The sequence below is a fragment of the Artibeus jamaicensis genome, unplaced genomic scaffold (genome assembly GCF_021234435.1).
Source record: "Artibeus jamaicensis isolate MK-2021 breed Jamaican fruit bat unplaced genomic scaffold, CSHL_Jam_final contig_465, whole genome shotgun sequence".
NCBI lineage: Eukaryota > Metazoa > Chordata > Mammalia > Chiroptera > Phyllostomidae > Artibeus > Artibeus jamaicensis.
The window spans coordinates 10,014,802-10,037,893 of record NW_026521843.1 but is presented as its reverse complement, the minus strand read 5'-3'; the positions used below and the strand labels follow the sequence as shown (position 1 = coordinate 10,037,893).

At 50.7% G+C, this 23,092-nt stretch overlaps 1 protein-coding gene across 2 annotated transcripts in view; it reads left to right on the top strand.

Annotated features, from left to right (window-relative positions):
- LDAH (lipid droplet associated hydrolase) overlaps positions 1–21,642 on the top strand; it is a 72,665-nt gene extending 51,023 nt beyond the window's left edge. For both annotated transcript variants that reach the window (XM_037151715.2, XM_037151716.2), the window contains 2 exons: positions 7,931–8,013; positions 20,754–21,642. In XM_037151715.2, the coding sequence (XP_037007610.2) occupies positions 7,931–8,013; positions 20,754–20,957 (287 nt within the window). In that variant the 3' untranslated portion in view covers positions 20,958–21,642. The remainder of the gene's footprint in view (positions 1–7,930; positions 8,014–20,753) is intronic.
- Positions 21,643–23,092: the final 1,450 nt, after the last annotated feature.

The window sequence follows — 23,092 nt, the reverse complement described above, 5'->3', positions numbered from 1 at the left end:
CAGTCCTAAATGTGCATACACCAAACAGGATTGCTACAAAGTATCTGACTCACAAACCGACAGAAATGACAGCAGTAATGAATGAATCTACAAACATACATAGATGAATACTTAAATACCCCTCCTCAGCAATCGATGGAGCAAGGCAGAAAGTTAACAAGGATATAGAAGAACTCAATAATATTATCAACCACCAGGATATAATAGACATTTATAGAACACTCTACCCAAAACATCTGGGTTTCTATAGGCATTAGATAGGCAACTACCTGTACTTTCCTGTGCCTCCTTCAAAGTATTTTCTAAACCCAAATCCAGACAGGGGATGTAAGAAAGTTTTATTTGTCTTTCTATGTGAATGTAATGACCCTATACACAGGCATTTGTCAGATGGGTGATGGGTTCCAGGATGGACGGGGACATTCCTGGGTTCTGTGGTCCCTTGTGGAAAGTGGTGGGCGCGCCATCAGTACACAGATCATGTGTCATAGAAGCCTACCGTCGACACCTATATAATCTTAGTGAGCAATATCGCCCCAAGAAATTTAATTAGGAAAAAAGAAAATTGTGTGGTGTTTGCACACAGGCTGCAGTGCGATACATATGCACGCTTCATTTGAGTGGGTTCGGCATACTGTTCAGCACGTGGCAAGTTCAAGTTTTGCTTTTTGAAACTTTTTGTGATTTTTTTTTTATTTTTGATTCGAGCCTGGTTGGATCCACAGATGTGGAACCCGTGGATACAGAGGGCTGAATACATTACATATGACAAATATTCTAGTGTTTAATGCTTTTAAAACAGGTAATTGTTAAAGGTGTTTTCCATTCTTTCTATATCAGAATTACAAATACCCTCTTAAAGAAGTAGCCTTCCCAAGCTGCACTTGAGAGAGAGAAATCCTCCTGTAGGCTACAGTGTCTGGCCTGCATCTTTCGCAGCACCAAGTGCAGGCATCAAGGAGCAGGGCAGTTTGGATGCAGGACACTGTCCTCTCTGTGACTCACTGTCACTCGGAAAGCCCTGGGACTCCTTTCCCGCACAACCATGTAGAGCTACGCTGTGTGCAAAACTGACTCTAAACCGCACTGATCACGGCCACATTGCTTCATCGCGGTCCCAAACGACCAACTTGTAAACAGAGTGTGGAGCACAGCCCTGCTATTTTTGACATCCCTTCCTGCTCTGACTTTTAATTCTGTTCATTCTGGATCTGGCCTTCTGATGCCCGAGTAAGTAGCCAGGACTTCGGTGATCTCTGGTTTGGGGGGTTTTTTTTTTTGCCCATTATCCACTCAGTCTGCATGACCTTGGATAGAGTGAAAGGGGCAAGAACACCCGTCTTCTCTTCATTAGAGTTCTTGATTGAGTCTCCTAGTGGTGACGTCTGGATGACCCTCACCCGAGCGTCTCCTTTATCCTAGCCAGCCCCTGCCCACCTGTGCACTTTGAGTCCCTGTCACTCCTGCCTCCTCTCACAACCACCACCACAGAAGCTGCCTCTGCCCGGGCCTGTCCTAGTCGTGCCTTAGGTGATTCCTGTTGCCTTGCTTACTGCAAATAGGAGGTCCCACTGAGAGGAAGCAGTCCTTGCAAGACACCGACTGGCCCTTACAGATGGTTAGCAGACTCTTCCCAAGCTTATATCCCAGGCAGGGTGAAGGTCATCACTGTTCGACCAGCTCCTTGAGTCGGTGGCGTGGTTTTCAGGTCACACAAGGGGAGGGGTTGTCAAGAGAAAAGGAGACCAGGTCCCAGATCTTTCTCAGGGGCCACTCTCTCTGTGCCCTCTGGACATTTCCCCCACGGACCAGCTGCGCGGTGGCCTGACCGTCATCCTGACAATGACCTTCAGTGTGCCAGCTTGACTTGTAGGCCTTGCGATGTTTGCTCATTATGTAACGTCTGTGTTTCAGTAGAAATCTTACGGAAACAGACGGAGGAAGTCTGCCAGTCCAAGTGGTGGACAATAAATCCTGCCCTATCTAGAAACTGGGCTTCTGTATCCTTGAGTTTACGCACAGATTCTTGTTGTTGTTATTGCAAGGTCTGAAAATTTCAAGGAACCAAAATACTGAAGTATTTCGGTCACTGCTACCCCTTCCCACAGGCTGAGTCTGTGTGCCTTCACCCCCTTCACCAGGCTGAGTGGCGCACCCCCATTCCTGTCCGGCATTCAGGGAAGAGCAGCCTTCACTCAGGGAGCGCCCTTCAGAAACTTGACCTTAGTGCTCATCTGTTCAACTTGCGTAGCTACACGGTTTTAAGTGTTCTTTTAAAAAATATGTAAGTTTTTTTTACTTTGATTCTAGAATGTTTTCTCCTATATATTTTCTTTAGAATAGATGTTCTGTTTCATGAGAAATAGACTTTTCACTGAGACAGCTAAATTGAATTTTCTGATCAAAGCTAAAAGCAAATATAATTTAGCTTAGCGGTTTCACAGGTCAAGATAATTAACTTTAAAAGATATTCTAGGGTCTTTCCATTAGTTGGGCCAAATGATGCAATGTTTAATCCACTTCAGTGACCGAACTGCAGAAACAGTGCCAGCCAAGACAGAGGGCCTTCCTGGTGGGTGGCATCGCTCTGCCGCACGTTCTTGTAAAGAAACTTTCAAAACCTCTCCTTAGTCAGTGTGAAGATAACTTTTGAAAACACGTATAATGTGAAAAAAACTGGACTATTCAGTGGGCTTCACTAAAGAAGCACACATTTCTTCTCAGAATATGTCGAACTCAGTCCCGGATTGCTGTTCTGAACAAGACAGAACTGGACCCTGTGTCACCTGTTCTGTCACTGGGGGGGTCCGTGTACGGATGCAGCTGCAACTTTACCGACTTGCCCGTCGTCCTTGCAGGCGCGTGTCGTCATCAGTGGGGGCCCTGCCCATCTTCTCTGTATCGTCCCACTTTAGTAAATGTGCGGCCGAAGCCAGCGCACCGGCTGCAACTTCGCTGACTGGTGGAAGTTTAGCCTAAAATTCAGCAGTGGAGAAAAAGGTTCCTCTGTGTGTATGTGGTTAGTATTAGGGATTTAGGGCAAAAGGTGCTTCGATGTGGTACTAGAATACAATCTGTTTTACAGTCAAATGACAAGATTGTTCAATTTTTTTAAAGAAAATTTTACATATATATATATAAGTTATCCACCTCTCTAAAAAATGTATAATTTTTTAAAATTATACACTTTGAGTTGGGTTTTGCACTTTGGTGAACTTATTATCACATAGATAAAATTTTCTGTTCGCAAACCAAGTGGATGGTTATAATAACCACATTCTTGGTTTATGGAGAAATGCATACTACATTGTGTGGATAATAAACATTCCTCCAAGTTATGCAGAGATTTTAGAATGGAAGAAGTACATCTTTAAGTCTGGTTTTCACATTGCTAAAAGCCACATTTGGCACCATGGGGAAAAGGTTGAAAACAATCTGGAAAAAATAAAGATCACCAAAGACCTCCCCTTGTAAGAAGACTTCACCTGATACTCCCCTCTCTGGGACTGTCCCGTCTCACAGCCCTGCAGCTTAAGGATTTTGCCCCCACGCCACCCTGCTGGGCAGCACCTGCCTAACCCCTCCATTCGGCAACATCTGCCAGCCTCATGACCAGTCAGAAGACGTGCTGGGAGGGGCCGTCCCCGGAAGGGCTCCTTTCCAGTCGGCTCCTACCTCTGTCTGCTCTTGCAGAAGTCCTAGTATGTGCAGACACGGCATGACGCTGCGTTTCTCCCCAGACAAGTGCCAGCATCTGATAGGAGGTTAAGGACAGCCGCAGCCCCTGTGCTGTGACCAGAAATACCCAGGAGGCCCAAAGGCCCCACCTTCACTTGCTTTAATCCACTAGGGTAGAGTTGAGCAGTAGGTAACAGAAAACTGTGACAGTGGCTGGAACAGGAGCCTGTTTTTCTCATGTGCCAGGGCTATAGAGGCACCTGGTCCAGTGTTAGAGAACATCAGAACAATGCCATCAGGCCTGTGGGTCCTTTCGTCCTTTGCATATAGACCTCTATTTCCATGCTGTCATCTCGTGATCACCTGATGACTTCTGCCCCTTGAGGCCTCAGGTCTGACCTTCAGTCAAATGAAGGGAAAGGTAGGGAAGCTGAGAGCTTATTCCTGATGGGGCTTTGACTTACTTAGAAAGAGAAGCCTCCCCCCCCCAGGAACTTCTGCCCATAGATTATTGGCCAGAACCACGCAGCATCCCTAGCTGCAAGGGATATGAAGTCGTGTGTCTAGACTTTCCCATGTCTCTAGTAGAGAAATGAGGGTAGGTACATAGTATCTACTCCATCCCCACTCCAAGACAGTCCCAGGACTCGTCTTCCGTGGACTTCATCATAGCACACCCCACCCATCCAACACCTAGCTGGTTGACCCCATCCCTACTAGTGAACCAGTGACTGAGACAGTTAACTCATCTTCTCCCCACCACAGCTAAAACCTGCCACAGCCCCACCCCTCCTGGATGTGTCTGGGCTTCATAAGCCCCACAAGACAACCTCTCAGGGGGTTGGGGTGCAGTGGACTCACATCAGGCCTCTCCAGAGCCTGTTTGCGTACAGGGCATGCTACAGCAGGGATCTCAGCTCCTCCCACATCCAGCTGCAGCAGGGCACATCTCAGCTCCTCCCACATCCAGCTGCAGCAGGGCACATCTCAGCTCCTCCCACATCCAGCTGCAGCAGGGCACATCTCAGCTCCTCCCACATCCAGCTGCAGCAGGGCACATCTCAGCTCCTCTCATGGTCAGTACACTTTTTTTTATGCTGCTGCCCCCTTTGTCAAATATCCATTGGCCAAAGAGACTTGGGTTTATTTCTGGACTCTGTTCTGTTGGTCTATGTGTTTGTTCAGTACACTTTTTATTTTAAAGAGAACTTCAAAGAAAATGATGCTATTTCATGCCTATGTGTGTGCTTACTCCTGGCTACTCTCCCCAGCCACCCTCCCGTTGTGGAGGTGAATATACCAAACCCTGTTTCTAATCTAACAAATCTTATAGTGAGCATTTTTCGAAGAAATTAACTTTTCTTGGCATATGGCTTGAAACTCTGGTATATGCTTTGGACAGAGAGAACCTGACAGCCATGTAAGGAAATCACAGTGACTGGGAGTTACGTGTCGGTCAGGATAACAGTCACGTCTTACGCTGCAGTGTGCACCCACATGCGGTCCATTTCCTGCCTTCAAACTTCGCCCAGTTAAACCGCTCCCGTCCCCAGCAATGCCCTTCGCTTCAGCACCAGCAACTCTGTCTCCCCAGTGTAATGGCAAAAGCAAACAAATGGGGCATTCCAGAATCGACAGACCACCAAAGCAGAAGGAAACTTGGCTTTCCACCCTCCAGGTTCTCCCTTAGAAAGCTACCATACACCTCCCCAGAACCTCCTGTTTTATCGTTAACTGTGCTTTTACTTCCCTCTGCCTCTTCTCTTGCTGCACTGAGCAGTGCATTGTGTGGCCGAGTTCTGGGCCAGTCTTAGGCGCTCTCGGGCTCCCCCTCTAACCTGCAATGATTTGTCCCCATGGAGAGCCAGTCCCTGCCACCTTGGCCTACCAGTGTCAGTGTGTTTCAGACTCCAGTTCTGGCCCCGTTGTGATAGCAGCTCTAGCATCACTTAAAAGAAGGCATTGGGCTTTTCCTCCAGACTCCTCACCTCCCGAAAAACACCAGCCAGACCAGCTACCGCCCCTGCCCGTTTGTTTCATTCAACAACCACTACTGATCCCTGCTGTGAGCCAAGTGAGCCAAGCACTTAGATGAGCTCTGGAGAGAATGATACACGAGAGATAGCCCAGCCCGTAGGTTGCTTCCAGCATGGTAGAGGTAACGAATGGAGAATTTTATGTAAATTCTATTCTGTAAGGGCTGTTATGAACACAGATACAGGGTGCAAGTGGTACCAGGAGAGGAGAGATTTGTTCTACCGAGATAAGTAAGGGGGGAGAAGATACATGAAATTGCACTTAAAGATGAGTTGAGTTTTTTTCAGACAAAATGACATCCAGGTAGGCAACTGAGTTCAACAGAAGGCAGCCTTTTGTTGTAGATCATGTGTCCTTGGAGAATTGGGTGATACCATTTGACCTGTGAGAAGAATGTCCTGTTGGTCTCCAGCGTTAGCCCTCATTCAGCCACCCCGAACCCTGAGCCACTCTGTGGCACGTCGAAGTCCTAGAGTAATGTTTGAACGTTGACACGGCTGGTGGAAGATGGTGGCAGTGAACAAAATGGCATGTTAGACTCCTCAGTGAAGTTTTTCAGCACCGCTATTTAGATTTGTAATAAAACAAAGTGAACAACTCTGATTCTTCTAAACTATTCTTTCTTTTATGTTTTTGTTTCCATTACTCCTGCTACTAGATATTTCCTTCACTGTGTTGCTGAAACTCTGAATTCTGCTCGTTTCCAGGAATGCTACCTACAGTCATTGCCAAGAGCAATGTGTTTTCCCCTTAGGAAATGACACTTCTATTTGGTATTATTATTTCTGATCACTGTGTTGTGTTATGAACATTTCTAAAGATTAAAAAACATGGCTTCTTTGAGGCGGCCACTGAAAAGGCCAACTCGTATTCTACTGTCTTTTATTTTTAAAAGTGTTCTTAGATGAGCCCAGGCAGGCGTGGCTCTGCGGGCTGAGCACCGGCCTGCGAACCGAGGGATGGCCGCCGATTGGAGTCCTGGTCAGGGCACGTGCCGGGTGGTGGGCCAGGTCCCCAACTAGGGCCACGTCGTTGTATTTCTCACGTGTTTCTTTCCCTCTCTTTCTCCCTCCCTTCCCCTCTCTCTAAAAGTAAACAAAAATTTTTTTTAATTTAAAAAATGTTAAATATACTTAAGATGAGAAATTATCAGGGAAAAAAGTGTAGGAGTAAAGGTGGGTAAGACACGTTGCTTGACAAAAAACTTTACTTTTAAAAATGCAGTTCCTGACACGTTATTTGAATTTTTGAACTTTTCCTAATTTAACAAAGTGCTTAAAATGTGAATGTTTGCCTCCATGAATGAGCATCAAGGGAGACTCCCACGTAACTCCCACCCGGCTCACGAGTCAGCATTGCCTGCATCTCAGAAGCCTCCCTGATGCCCCTGCGCATCCAAACATCCACTTCTGAGCTCTCTCAGGGTACCGGCAAAGTCCAGTTCCTGTGGCTGTGTGACTGCAGTCCCCACTTTCTCGCCAGCTTTCCCTGCGGCTCCTAGAGAGAGAGGACTCTCAGGTCCTCTCTCCGTGCGTTTCATCCTCAAACCCGCTACAGTGCATTTCTCCTGTTAGTGCTTTGAATCTCTGACTTCCCCTCCTGCCAACAGATTTTGGAGGGCTCCTGGGATAAGGTCAGGCCCGCCAGGATCCTCTCCCTTACAGGCATTTCACTGTGTGGGATGCCTTGGTCTGGGAGTCACCTGTTATCACAGTCACAGGTTCCACCCACACTCAGAAGGGAGGCAGTGATGGAAGGGCACGGGATGTTTGTGTCTGCTTAGAATCCTGCCCGCCACAGACCACCCGTTCTCTGCTCCTCTGAGGTGCGGCCTTTGGTAAAGATCTGTAGAAATGTGGGCTTCTGATGACTTATCTGTAAAAATTCATGCTTCTAAGCCTTAAATCATAAAAACACATTGATCAGGAACAGTCACACATCATCTGCCATGCTGCCTGACCTCAAGCCGTCATGCTGGCACAGGTCACTGTTGAGAGAGCTGGGTGAGGGTGGGCAGGCTTCTCTCACAGGACCTGCTCCTGTTTCCAGACACACCCGCTGCCTGACAGCAGATAGCCCTTGCCCAGTAAGGGGGGAGGGAGAGGTTGCTGGGGGCAGGAACAGGAATTTACTGCAATTGATTTGATACTTGTGTTTGTCCTGCCTGTTCTAAGTGTTTGGCTTTTTTTTCCTTTTTTTTCTTTTTTCAATTTAGCTAATGCTGCCTACCTCGGGGGCCAAGAAATGATGCAGGTGCTGGAGAGAGACAACGAAACCATAAAGGAACATTTACCCAAGGTAATCACTTCAGTACTGCAAGGAAGTACGGAGATGGGTAGACATATTTACTGAACATGAAAGGCTGGAATTGGTTAGAATCTGAAAGGCCTCAGGGGCTTGTAGATTCCATGTCGAGTTCTACTTCTAGTTGAAATGATGCTGTCCTTGAATGGTGCATAGAAACTAAGTAAAGCTGATTGCATAATTAAATATATTTTAATTATTTCTGTTGAGTTGGAGTCCACACTTCTCTCTAGAGCTCTGTACTGAGAAGATTCTCAATGCCACTTATAGCATAAGTGAGTTACATGAAAATGTAAGCAAAACACTGGAAAAGAGCTACCATTGCTACATCCCAGGGACTCGGAGAGCCTGTCTGTCTTCCTCTCGAGAGCAGGGTGCCCTCCCAAACCAGTTTTCTGTAGCAGCTGGTGCAGAAAGGCAAAGGCTGGAAGATGGAGCGTTTGTGAGTTTCCGCTGCAGATGCTGGCATCTCACACAGACCCGCAGGGAAGCACCGGTCTCTGGGCCTGCGAGGGCACCGTGGTTCAGAATGTGCTTAGGCTCCCTGGGATTCAGGTGGCTCTGGCACCCCCACAGCACCGCTTGTCCGCCTGTCCATCCCGAGCAGGTTGTACTGTAAGTGTGCAGTACACATTGGGTTTTAGAAACTTAGTGCCAAAAAAAGTAAACTATTTTCTTAATATTTTTACATCGATTGCATGTTGAAATGATAATGTTTTAAGATGCACTGGGTCTCACCCTAGCCAGGTGGCTGAGTTCGTCAGTTCATCATCTGTACACCAAAGGTTGCAGGTTCAATTCCCAGTTGGGGCGTATACCTAAGTGGCGGGTTTGATCCCCAGTCAGGTTGCCTGTGAGAGGCAGCCAGTGCATGTTTCTCCTGCACATCGATATCTCTCTCTCAGTGAAACATCCTCAGGTGAGAAACTTTGTTAAAAGGATATACTGGGTCAAGTGAAATATATTATTGAAAGTCATTTCATCCATTCCATTATACTTCTTTTAATGTAGCTAGTAGACATTTTTGTAAATTACACACATGCCTTTGTCTTCCTTCGGACCGTGCTAATTGAGGGCTTCACGGCGGTGCTGAGCTGTGATGTCAACAGGAGCAGTGAAAGGAGCCCTGCTGGGCAGCCAGGAGCCTGCAGTTCCCGCGCAGAGCGTGCTGAGTTTAGGGTCTCTCCGTGGACTTCGAGACGTCCGGCTTAAACGGGCCTGCAGGGTTAACTTTCCTGCCTGTTACCTCCCCCCAACACAGCTCCCTTAAAGCAGGAAGTGTGTATGTCCCTTAGCACCTGTTTTCAGAATCCGACCGGTCCTAGCAGCACCCCTCGGAGAGGACTTTCGAAAGGGCCAGAAAGGGCCAGTTTGCGCCGTCTGTGGCCTAGTGGCCGTCACATTCCCAAACAGCAGTTGGCTAGAGACTGAAGTTTTGGATCCAGAAGGAAACCCTGAAGGACTCTTCACTTTTTTTCAGTCGTTGAAGGGTGAGAAAATAGAAGAAAAACAGTGCTTTGTTTTTCCGTTAAATTAGAAATGAATTTGCTTCAAAAATGCGTTTCAGTTCTCAAGGCTGGAAGTTCATAAAAACAGCTCAAGTCCGAGTTAATCATGGGACTGGCAGAGGCTCACTTCCAAAACTCGCACCTGCTGGCCGACTGGACCCCCGTGTGTCCAGGCCCATCCTCGCAGCTGGGGGGCTGCCGTGCAGGGCTCCTGGTTCCTGGCCTCTGTGTGCGTGTCGTGCTCGGAGCGAGGTCCAAGGAAGGTGCTGACTTACTCCTGCCCGAAGTTAGATCCGATGCAGGCGTCATCGTTCCCAGGTAGAGGTCTGCGTGTGGCAACCGTCAGGGCTGTAAGTTTACCGACACCTTTATGGGAGAAGCATGGGGACAGAGTGGTAGATGGCAGACATTTCAAAGTTAATATCAGCAGTCAGAGGAATAAACTCCCAACTCCAGGGAATGGCTGTGTTTGATTTTTGAGACAGCATTAAATGCACTTGTAGCATTCGGGAAAGCAGGACAGTGTGTGTAGTTTATGGGGGGAGACCACCTCGTGATTAATCAATCACTTACCCTTTGTACCAGCGGAGTTCGCGCCCCCCACTAGAGTAATGCGCCTATGCAGAGAGAGGTGAAGAGACAGGAACTTTCTGCTTCTGTGATGAAAGACAGGGAGCTGGAGTTTAACATGGGGGAGCGTTGGCTCAGTGCATGTCCCCATCTGCTTGAGAAAATAAGGAAACCCGAAAGGGCAGGTGGTTCTAGGAAGATACTGGGCATTGTCTGCCGCCTTCCAGATCACCTTGGTAATGAGTCAAACTTGAAAACCACCTCCCAAGACTAGACATATCCCTAACTTAGATGGTCCGGTCAAGGAGACTCTGTCCCGTGTCAGAAACTTCATACCTTTCCTCGGACTGCCCAGTGGGAAGACTCTTTGAGCCACGCACTTTGTTGCAGAAATCATTCAATGTATCTCAGTTGTTCAACGTCCAAAATAATGCTGAAAAATGTACCTTCGTGCCATTCGGTCAAGGAGCCACATCTAGAAATAGATGAATTTCCTTCATCTGTTTCCTTCCTTCCCTTTTCCTGGGTCTAGAGACTTGATATACAGCATCAAACAGTGTGCTTGTTTATTGGCAGTGCTTCAAGACTGCTTAAAGCTATTTCCCTTTTCTGGAGCAAGTATTTCCAACGCATCATTGTTTCCAGAAACGTACACCTATGGTCCATGGCACAGCGGTTGCATTCTTTCTTCACCTGACCAGATCCGACCTGTCCTTTAAGACTTGGCTCCATCGTCCCCTCCAAGAGGCCTCCCCCGTCTCTGTGTTGGTTGGCTGCCCCTCCCCGAGGTCCCCACAGCGCCCCCGTCAGCTAGAAAGTGGCATGCACCTCCCAGTGTGTAATGGTCAGCTTCCCCCTCTCGCCCACCCTGAGGAGAGGAGCTGTGTTCGTCTCATCTCAGCAGCCCTCGGGCCCAGCGTCATGCATGACACCGCACGTGAGCAGTCACCACACGTGAGCAGTCACCGCACGTGAGCAGTCACCGCCATGCCCCAGGTGGGTGGGCGGGAGGCCATCACAGGGAAGGTTCGGAGCCTTCTCTGTGTCAGGGGTCTCTCTGGCTCTCTTGTGTGTGGGCCCCTTCGCTGAGTAATATTTTTAAGTGCATAAAATAAATGTATGAGGTTATAGAAAAATTATAGTTATCAAAATATCTTCAAGACAAATTTGTGATATATGTATTACATGTATACCTTTATTAACACATTGCATGATGATATAATGGTGGTCAGAATTACTATTGGAAACTTGTAGTGATGAGCTTAAGCTATTTTTTGTCACCTACAATGAGTTTACTGTCCTTTGAAGATTCCAGTTTTATAGTGACAAAACACAGGTACGAGTATGTGTTACACACACTCCGCCCCGCTTCTAGCCATTGGCCGCACGGCCCTGGGGACCCGCAGAACCAGAGGCGCTGAGTCCTCCTGGAAAGGGAGAGTGGTGACGGAGGGGTCCCAGGGTATGTCTCGGAGCGAGATTTGGTGACAGTGTAGGCACTGTGGAAGGAGAAGCAAGTCGCGGGAGATGGTTGAGAAAGTGGTCATTTGGGTACTTTTCTTCAGGCCCAGCAGGTGGCTGGGTATGGGGGGCAGGGCTGGTCTGAGCTGGGAGTGGCGAGCGTACCTCCGAAGCCCTGAGCGTGGGTAATTGTGACCTGCGTGAGTGTGTTGTACAAGGAGAGAAGACTCTAAAGACCGATTGGGGGAACGCAGCCGAAGGCCAGGAGGAAGCAGAGGAGCTAACGAGTAAGCCGGAAGTGGAGGGGGAGGGACGGGAGTGAGCACCAGGATGGAACAAACCAGAGTGAGAGAGTCCGCTGAACGTCCTCGCCACCCCAGGCCCGGTCCTTCCGGGAGCCTCCGGGGTGTGCTGTGCTTTACGACGCACCTGGCGTGTCCGAGGCAAGGAGGAGGTCAGCGTTCCCGTGCTCCGTCATTGTTCTAAACTGTAAGGGGATGTGTGTGCCGTTCGTAGGAAAGTGAATTACTGTTTGATTTAGAAACTTGAAGTTTTCATTTAAAACTCACTTAGGAGGGAAATTCTAAACTGCCGTGACCATCTTTGGCCCAGGTTTATGGAAACAGCTGGTGTGTGCTACTGCCAGACTGAAACCGAGCATCGCTGTCAGTCCGCGGGGCTCTGAGACTGTTCCCAGCCGGAACACGGAGACCCAGCTTCCTGATGATGGCAGGCAGCGTGGGAGGGGGTGCTGCCAGGTGGGGCTGTCCCTGCCCCCAGAGGGCCTGGCCAGGACGACAGTGTGGCTGGGGAAGGGGCAGAGCGTCCCCAGGACTGGAAACGCTCTGCCGTGGCTGTCTTCCCGTTCTGCGTGGCCCACCTGGGCCCAGCAGCGCATGCTGACTTTGGGGACCTCGTGCGGGGTTTGCAGATCCAGGCATGGAGCAGGTCCCGCTCCGCAGAGCGTAAGAAGCGCTCCCTGGGCCCACTCACCAGGGCGGCCTTTCCGCCAAGCCTCAGCCTGAAACTGATTGTGTTAGTTCTGCCTGTTTCATTCGAAGCCTGTTCCAAATGTCCTAATCATCCTGGAAAAAGATAGCTTTGTTTTTATCTCAGTTATTTTGACCTAGAGAGCTTCATGGTAGGCACTTGTGTTCTCTAGCTGAGTGTGATGGGGGGTGGGGGGCTGTACCCTGGGGAGCAGAGTCTTCAGAGTCAGGGCCCCAGCCTCAAATCCATGTGTGCCACTCACTTACTTACATGACCTTGGTTAAATCACGTGACCTCACTGTGCCTCCTTTTCCATCAATAAAATGGTTTAATAACGGTATATATTCTCATACAGTTGTTCCAAAAGTATAATGCTATAGTTTATATAAGTACTATAAAGAGGGTATGGCATACACTAACCATTCAATAAAAGATTGCTATTATTAATTAAATCATAGGTGTGCCTCTGAGCACTTGAAAAAGATTACCTGGCTAACTCCCCCCGACATGCACACAAGGAATTTGATGATATGGAATATGTAGCCATGAGGCCCAGGGACTCCCCAGTGCTGTCGCAGGTCACGGCCGTGGCTCCCGCCACATGCCTGGGGGAGCACCGTGCAGGGTAAGCGGTGAGGGAAGCCACAGCGGCATTCCACCTGGACCGGCACCTGGGCCCAGGACCCTGGAGCAGAGCACAGACGAGCTGCACTTGGCCATTTCTCTGACTTACTTAGGCAAGGCCCTCTGACTCTTCTCCCACTCTCTCGAGGACGATACCAGGGAGAAAGAGGCACGGGAGGATACACTTGTCCCTAGGGTCTCATATTCTGCTGCCTCTCCAGAGGAGAGTGGGCACCTGGGGTCAGCTTCTCACTCTGGTCCTAGGTCAGCAAGAGACGAAGCTCATCACTCGGCCCAGGGACTTCCATCCGCAGTGAGTGGGTCCTGGCCCTTTACGCTGGAGTCACACACAGAGAGAGCCCCACTCTGCAGGCCCGAGGATACACAGCTGTTCCAACCTTGGAACCGTGGCCCAGTCTCCTTGCCCCCTCCCGGGATGCGGTTCCCAGCGCCCCTCCACATGCCTGCAGGGGAAGCAGGGCTCCGTGGTCGTAAAAGGTTATGTCTCCCTCCATCCTCAGCCACTTTATTTAATCTTTGGGGATTTGTTTTCTTAAGAATGGTAATTGAGCCAGTTTGGGGTAAAAGGAAGAAAAGAAACAAGGTAAATTGGAAAATGAATTTCCTGAACTGTTTTCCTTTCTTTATTAATTCTTCAAGCTCCTAAAAATGGTCATTCAGAAAGACTGCAGTTTTTCTGAACTCTAAAAGAAGCTCTGAAGCCTTGTGACCGCCACCCTTTCGTTCCCTGGAGGATGAGATTTTTAAGTAACCGGAAGGAGCCACTTATGTTACAGAGCAGGTTTCCTTAAGGTTGCAAGCTGGAGGCTGAAGAGTCTGACTTGGGGGGGAGGCCATCACTGTTGCCAGCCGCGTCTGGGCCTCCCCTCCTGGGGGTGCGCCAGAGGGCCCACCAGCTTGTGCCCTGAGCCTGGCAAGCTGGAAGGGGGTGGAAGTAGGACGTGAAGGCAGGACCGGGAGGTCTAGCTGGGAGCGGGTGCTGGATGCATGAGCACTGATTGAATCTCTTGTTAAGTAACTGGCTGCTTTATATCTGATGTTTGCCTTCTTGGATTAAAAAAAATGGTCAGGTGGGTGTCCTTTCAGAGAAGGAAAGAAAAAGTGGAGAAAGCAGGCATGACATCATTTTCCTTGAGACTTCAAAGTAAGGCCGAGAACACGTGCCTCCTCCCTGAGTGTCTTGCTCTTTGGTTACGTCCGGGTGCTGGCCAGCTCTCCACTGGCACACAGGACAGTTCAGGGTGCGCCCAGGGCTATGACTCCCTATGGAATGTTAACAGAGGAAGCCGGGCAGCACTCAGGGAAGCGGGGCCTCATCTCTGCTGCGTCCAGAACCCAGGGGCCATCCTGGGAGCCCATCAGGAAAGGCAGTCATAGTCTCCAGTGCCAGTGCCTGCCTTCATTGCGGAAAACGTGCAACCAGGAACACCCAGGCGGCACTGCAGCGCAGGCTCCCAGGCTCGTTCGTGACGGAGACCTGGCGAGGCCCCCCTGAGTGGGCTGCGCAAGTGGTCGCTCGAGGTCGGGGTTGTGCGTCACTGCTCACTGGTCCATGACCTCTCTTCCATTCAGCGTCTTTCCCTGCTGTCACTTCAGCGGGTTCTCTGTGTGTGTGTGTGTGTGTGTGTGTGTGTGTGTGTGTGTGTGTGTTGGGGGGTGGCAGTGAATGATGTCTACTTTCTCGAAAACTAGTTGAAGGTCACATGGCTGTTTTTCCCTCTCACCTGGGCACAGCTCCCACTGTGGAGAAGAATCTAGACAGATGTCGCCCCCACATTGGCACAGTCTAGGTCTAGAGGTCCCCTGTCTGCGTCGTCCTCACCATTATACTGGCAGCCGCTCCTTCGGAGAGCTCACTGGATGTCAGGTAGCCTGTGTGCTGTGTTCTCGGATGCTCATCACCGCCCACAGGGACCTATTTCTAGCCACACCTTCCAGGGAGGCTCAGTAAGGGCCAATGGTAATGATGCCAGTAGGTGGAGAACCAAGATTCCAGTTTGGGTGGCCACTGCTCAGGGCTCAGGCTTGCGCCTGTGAGCCCACTGTGCCCACCCCTGCCCCACCCCCTCCCTGTGACTGCATGGTGTGCTTGTGCAGCTCAGCACAGTGGTCCACCCTGGGGCTGTCCGAGAAGCCCTCTGCCTGGAGTGCGGCAGCCCCAGTGGCACCAGGTACCGCGGGGCTCGGGTCCGTGCCCGACCTGGAAGTAGACCTCTCAGACCGCTGGCGGTGGTGACCGCTGGCGGTGGTGACCGCAGTGTGCTTAAGTTCTGAGAAGAACTAGTTTATGCCGAACTTGGCCACATTGCAAACTGTGTTATAAGGGGCATCTAATATTCAGTGTATCCATCAAGTTAACAAAAGATAAATAAATACATAAAATTCTGAGACAATGATAAGCTTTCTTTCATTAGACCTGCAACTCCTGTAATAACTACATCCTACTGGACTGTTGAACAGAAGTAATTGAGATAAGAGATTTTGTGTTCTGGTTTTACTGAGACATAGTTGACATGCAACACTGTGTTGGTGTAAGGGGCACAGCATGCAGCATAATGATTTGGGTGTGTGTGTGTGTGTGTATGTGTCATGAAATGGTACTAACCATGTGAGGTTAGTTAACGCATCACCTCACAGTTACACATTTTTGTCTTGTGATGAGAACATTGACGCTCTGTGCTCTTAACGGCTTTCAGACACGCAGGACGGCCTCGCTGCCCGCAGGCACCTCGCTGTGCGTGGCGTTCCCAGGACCTGCTCTTCCTGTAACTGGGCGTTTGTGCCTTTGCACCGGCCGCCCGCTGCCGCCTCCCTCCCCCTGCCCCTGGCAACCACAGATCTGTTCTCCATTTCTGTGATTCCCTTTCTTCTTTAGATTGCACATTCGAGTGAGATCATAGAGTCCTTGCCTTTCTCTTTCTGACTCATTTCACTTAGTGTAATGTCCTCATGGTCCACCCGTGTTGTCGCAAATGGCTAAATTTTATGTGTATATATATCACCAGGTAGAGGCTTTTGTGTGTGGCTTTTTCATGTTGAATATTTTAACATGATGCTGTATCATTAAAGTGTTTTTTGTTAGTTATTAGCAAAATCAAATTGTAAACTTGGGTCACAAGGTGATTTCTAAATTTTTTTTCTGTTTTTTTCAATAAATCCTCTGTTACTAATGCATACAAGCCAGCAACTCAGAATGTGTGACCCTCCGGGCGGAACGCAGGCTTCCCTGCAGGGCCCACGCTTGGCTCCACCGGCCCGGCCGGCTGTGTCGAAGGGCCACTTTGCACACGCCTGTGCTTTCCCTGCTCGGAGCTCCTCCAGGGCCGGGCTGTCTTTCTGCTGAATTCCAGCCGCTAAGCCTATACCGGGTGGGAGATAAGTCTGGAGACGTCTTGGTGGCTCTGTCAGTTTCAGCAGCAGAAAGTGAGAAAAAAGAGACTAGAACATGGGAAGTGACCAGTGTGGATTCTGTGTGGTGGCGGGCTGCTGCGGTCGCAGGGACCTGTTATCGGGGGTATGTCCTCGTGGGCACCCTGAGGGGTGAAAGGACAGAAACGTCTGTGGGCACAGAGACTGTTGCAGCCCTGATGCCACCTAATTGCCAAAAACACAGGAGGGGAGAAAGCACAGTCCTGGGGCTGAGAAAATGAAATTGTGTGTTCAACAGGGAGCCGGGTTACTTGACATGCCGGCAGTTTGGGAGCCCAGAGTAACTTCCACCTCGGAGGTGCGAGCTTCTTCTCAGTCCCGCGCGCGTGTCGGAGCGAGTGCCACGGAGAAGTCACCCACCGACAATCATTTGTTTTCCAGAAACCTTTGCGTGTAAACCTACTGCCGAGAGCCTGCGATGCTTAGGTGACGTCTCTGTATTTTCACACCCCAGGGGACTGCACAGACGGGAGGGGACCTGAAGTGGAGGTGGCCGGGCGTGTGCCGGTCACGGCTGCCGTCCTGGGTCTTCTAGCCGGTTTCAACCTCCTAGTGTGCAGGTCTTGTGTTCTACAGACACCGGTCAGCTCGCTGTTCACTGCGAATGGGAGTAACAGGCCTTGGTTAGGAATGTCGTCTCTGGAGTTGTGACCCAGCGTTACAACTCACTGACTGTTTTAGTGTGGTCTCTCTAAGTTGGTCTCTCTAAGCCTCAGTTTCCTTTTATGTAAAACACCCAAACATTATTGTAAGGACTCAGTGAGCGCAGAGTTTAGCACAGCGCCAGGCATACTGCTCTCGGGCTCATCAGGTCTCATTATTTGTCGCAGTTCATTTTTACGTGCCGTCGTAATAGTAGCCGCCACGCTCTGGGGTCCAGCTATTTCTTCTCTACCTCACCGGTCCTCCCACTACCTCCATACACCCGGTTCTTTTTTTAGTTTCCTGTTGGAGATCACAGATGCAGTGTCCTCTGTGCAGATCTATTGCCTGTGACCAGTAACCCCTGGGGAGCAGGAGTATCTGGAGCCAGCGCGTGTAAAGGCATGAGAAACAACCACGCGTTCTACTTGTCAGCCCGGATTTCCATGGAGAACCACTCAGTGAGCAGAGCCTGAGGAAGAATTTGAAAAACAAAAAGCAAAAAGACATTACCCCAGCAGAACTTAGTCATTTAACCCAATACAGCCAACTCTAAATGGTGACTGGCCGAGAAGGAGCAAGTGAAATCCGATGAACGTATGGGAATCCGGACTCTTGGTGTCACGCTGCCTCCCACACTGACGTCACCCTGTGCTGAGGCTCCTTGTAGCTGCCGTGGGCAGCGTGTGCCCCGTAACTCCTTGGACAGGACTGGTCTCTTGAAGCCGGAAGCGTCCCACCTTGTAACCCATGTCATTACTGGTGCTGCACTGGCTGCCACCTCCACAGCATGGGAGGGACGGCCTCTCATCAACCTGGCTTCTCACTGGGGACGTTTCAAGTAGTAACTGCATCACTTAGCAGTACATACGAGGCTCTCCACGGAAGCAGTCTGTGTCAGGCAGGAAGCACCAGCAGGCGTGGACGGCAGTGTCCTGCTCCTTGTCGGAGGACTTGGTGCGGGAGGTCTTTCTGCCTGGCCCTCCCTGCAGCTGACCCTCCTGTGTTAGGGTTTCCAGCTTGTCCTGCTGCAAGGGCTCCTGAGTGCCTGCTCGGCGTCCCGGGGTCTTCAGGGCAGAGCGTGCCCTGGGGCAGAGGGGCAGGCGTGAGGCGCACACACCCAGTCTCGGCTTCCCGGTTCCCCGGCGCTGTCTCCTACTCCGAGAAGGTGCTGGACAGCTGTGCATAGTGACTGTTCTGTTCCTCTCTCCTGGGTGCAATTGAAAGGGTTCTTGGTGGTGAGAGTGGCAGTGGCTTAGAAAGGACTGAAGTCGTTGGCCCCATGGATGGGTAAATAGTGCCTGCAGACAGCTTGTGCCCATGCGGTATTTCAGGGGAAAACTGTCGTAAGGTGGTTGCCGAGGGTTTCGGGGAAACGCGTGTTTCTACAGCCACCAGAACACCCACCCACAGGCTGTGAGGTCGGGCCTCTCAGACCTCTAGGGAGATTGGTACCAGGGGAAAGAACCAGGCCGCTGCTGGCCCCCGGGCAGGCAAAGAGAACTTCATTCTCTGCTAGGGGTCACAGCAAAACGAACTTTAGTTTTAGAGGCTTGGGAGTTCCCAGAAATGCTTGCAGGGAGCAAAAGTAGGGGCACGGGAAGAATAAATTAAGTGAGACACCCATGAACCACAGATTCTTTGCGTCATTCGAAACTAAAACCCCAAGTAACAACCAGAAAAATTTCTGCAAAGCGATTCAGAATAGGTCCACTATCCAGTGTTCCGCTGTTAGTAATTGACCCTCCGGAGCGCTGCAATAAATATACCCCTCTTTGAAGAGTTTTTTAATTACCCATCCCTTTAAATATTGGTTAGGTCGTACTGCCACCGTAATGAAGGTCTGTGCTTCTCTAAGGGCAGTTTCACCTGTTCATATTCAGACGACGGCTTTGATGATCCACACAGCAAGGTCATCCAGTGGGCAACACGCTCTCCCCACACCCTCCTCCCCCCACCTGACCCCTCCAGTCACTTCGCCACGGTGGCCAAAGTAAGTTTCCTCCGTTCAGACCCGATCACGTCGCCTCACTGTGTAAAGTCCCTGGTTAGCCCCGTGGGCTCCAGAGCAGTGGCACCCTCCCTAGCGTGGCCCAGAAGTTCACGACCCGACTCTCTCTGCCTTGCTGGCCTCGTCGCCCACCACCCTGCGTCCCAGCCTTGTGGAGCCCCTTCCAGTTCCCCAGCGTGCCTGCTCCTTCAGACGTTTTACTTCGCTTGGCCTGCTCCCCACACTGTGCTCCCCCAACCTGGAGACCCCACTCGGGCACCAACTTCTGGGGAACCTTTTCCTGCCCGCTGGCCCCTCCCAGCAGTGCCTCGTCCGGGCTCTGCGGTTGTCTTGTGCACGCGGCGCCTCCAGGCTCCCCCACCGGGAACTGCCTCGGTGTCTGTTTCCCGGGTTCCCGACACAGGGTAGATGCTCACTGAGAAGTTGCTGAACAGATTCACGCGTGAGGGTTTGAGTGCGGGGGCGCGTGCGGTGTATCACGGAGGCCACAGCGGGTGGAGCTGGCGCCTCGAGGGCCGCAGCCGGGCGCAGCTCTTTTCCTCGGTGCTGGCAGGTGCCATGAGGTCCTTAAAACCCAGTTCTTGTTTATTTGGGGGAATGGCCACTGCGTGCCACTCTGAATAAGATTTCACTTTTGTTGCCTTTTTGTTTTAGAAATACAGAACTAGAACCTAGTTTTTAGTAGAGAACAGCCTAGAGCTAGACACACATATAGGTACTTATTAGAAATATGTATGTGTAAATATATACATATATACTTATATATACATATGGGTATGTGTGAGCCCACCACATGTGCCTGTGTACATATAGACCCGTGTGCACACGTATGTGCGTGTATACACGTGTGTTCGTGTGTGTGTCGTGGGCAGGTATAGATCAGTCTTCGCGATGCCTCACGGAAGGTCCCGTCTCCATCCAGCCTGCTTGCTGCCACCTGAGTGTGACTGATTACAGCACCTCCCCACGGAACAGCTCTCCCGTCACATGAGCCTCTTCACAGAAATGTCACAGACACTCTCGGGGTTCTGATCACATTTCATCAAGAAGCCTGAGTCTGCTTGCTTCATCTTTGTGTGCATTCAACAACCGTGTCTCACACGCCTACCACTGGCTGTCTGAAAACTATTCAGTGTGTCATGAGTGGTCACTAGTCACTCAGCAGCGATTTCGTCTCGGTAACTTTTTGTTCTCATTTGTCATCTCCCCAGAGTCCTTCCCAGCCCCAGCACACACAGCTTGGCTGGCGAGTCCTTGCAGTGAACCGCGGGCGGTCTGTCGCACAGGCTGCCCCTCCCGGGTTTCTTCCCATCACAGGCCTCTCCGCTCACTCCCACGAACCATGGAGGCTCGCCCTGGAAGAGCCGCTCTCTGGGGGGCCGGGCGCAGGGGCCGTTTTCAGAGCTCGGTTGCTGCTGTCACATCTCTGTCGGAAATGGAAGCGTTTGCTAACAAACTGTTTTCGTCTTGCCTTTTAGCTTACATTTTACTACGGCACTATAGATCGCTGGTGTCCACAACAGTACTACGAAGACATAAAGAAGGACTTTCCGGAAGGAGACATTCGGCTCTGCGAGAAGAAAATATGCCACGCGTTTGTCCTCAACTTTTACCAGGAAATGGCCGACATGGCGGCCGACTGGCTGAGGGACGACCTGGCCAAAGTAGAAGCCGTGGAGTAAGGAAATGGGGACTGGCTGCTGGCCCAGGGGCAGTGGGTGTACCGACTCCTGGCAGGAAGTAGTAGACTTAGTGGGTAAATGCTTCATTTCAGCGTTTGATATTGGAAGTGAAAAAAAGTGAGAACCTCTTGGCCTAAAAACTAGCAGCTCCCAGCTTCCCACAGTACAGGCTGAAGTAAACACAGTTGAGGAAACATTCCTTGTGTTTAACCACACACTTTCCACACTCAAGAGCATAATGACCTAGACGGGTCTCTGATGTTTGCAAGGGAGCCCAGGGGCACCCTGCAGTTTGCTTTGGTAGGCAGGATTCTGCAGACAAAGGAAGTCTAAATTTGGTTGATTTTGACTTACATTTATAGAAGAGGCTCTCCTGGAGGAGATGAGGAAACATCTGCTGGGAATGGAAGAGATCAGTGAATGTTCGGTGTATGGGCCGACACGTGAGGTGTGTAAGCTCATGAGAAGCTCACACTCCCACTCCAGACCTTGGCAGTGGACCGGAGTCTCCCTTAGGGACAGAAGCCAAAGATCAGCCCAAACCGCCATTGCAGAGGTCTTGGCTGAGATGGTCAGGATCAGGCCGGGTCCCAAGGACAGTCTGCAGACAGACCTATGTCACAGACCACCAAGTCAGCCTGTGTCTGGCCACCAGTGGCACAGGCCCAAGCAGAGCCCACCTCTGAAAGGCTTCCCCAAGGAGCGGACCTCCTGGTCCACCTGCATCAAACAGAGACTCGGGTTTGCCAGTCACTCCTCTGCTCGACTAAGCAGACGAGAGTCGTCAAAGGATCCCGACTACACCTCCCACTGCAAGATGGCCAGCGGGCCCCGTTCCTCCAGAGCCAGGATGGGGAGGCCCCGACCTGCCCCAGACCAGCCTGTACCTCCCAAATGCGGTTGCCCTTCTGTGCTCTCCTTCCAGGGAACTCCACTGAGGACCAGCAGTGAGCCGAGTACTGTGCTAGCCATTGAGGGTAGAGTCTTAACTGTAATTATGATTCTTTTCTTCTTCTACTAAGTAATTTTCAAAAGTGCGTCTTTAAATTGCTGAGTTGAGAATTTCCATTATCATAAATGATTGTTCCATTTCTGCATGAGTGTATTAGTTGTAAAGAAATTGTTTTACTAATGAACCAAAACAAGCCATTCAGTTGTGTAAATTCACCTTCTGTGGGCACTGTAAGATCCAGTGGAGAAGAAGCTTGTCCTCCAGCCTAGAGCGGGCCAACAACATCGCTGCCTTCCCCAAACCGACTCAGTCCTGGGGCCGGGGGAGCCAGGAAATCGCACCGAGTGCGGTGGCAGCTGACCACATAGAGCAGAAACGTTCGGTTGTCTCCTAGAGGCGGCCTTCGGGCTTGAGGGCAGTGGGGCGGATGTTGGCCTTCCTCTCAGAGCCGAAAGCCCCCGGTGAAAGGGGCAGCCCCGACATGCTGCCAACCCCGCGGTGAGGGCTGAGCCAGTTACTAGCAGGCAGGGCTTCTGCATTGGAGCCAGGGACTTTCTGGAGGGGCAGATGGAAGCTGCAGGCAAGGAGTGTTCCCGGCTCCAGAGAGGAGCCGGTACCCACCTCGGCCACTGGCACAGGGCTGCACACGGATCCCCGTGGGCACCCGCGTGGGAAGGCCTTCAGAGGTGGGGTATCAGCAGCGGGGACTCCCGGCTGGGAAGAGCCTTGCACACAGGAGGCGCTCAGCAGTGCTGACCTGGGCACTGGAGCAAGCGCCGGGTGGACCACAGCTCCCGAAATGAAGAGCAGCGTCCCTGGCTTTCTTCTGGTGTCATTTCATGACACCACTCCATGTTCCAAAAGTCCACATGTATGAAACTGTATCTCACGTTTTTCAGAGCTTAGAAATGATCAAAAGTAAAATAATAAAGTAAAATATCACTGGCTCTCGTTTTCTGTTTATCATCTAGACACCAAATAAATTTTTGAAATAAATACTTCTCCAGCACATGGAGCCTGCCTGGTGCAGCCCTGTGTGCTGGGGGGAAGGGTGCAGGCTGAGCCGTGCTCCCGAGTGGGACTCGGCCGGGGTCCCTCTGGGAAGTGGAAAAGCCACTGTTCTCCGTGTTTCCTCTAGAGAGGGGAGAATCAGATTTCAGGAGGTTGAGCTCAGTTTGTCTCA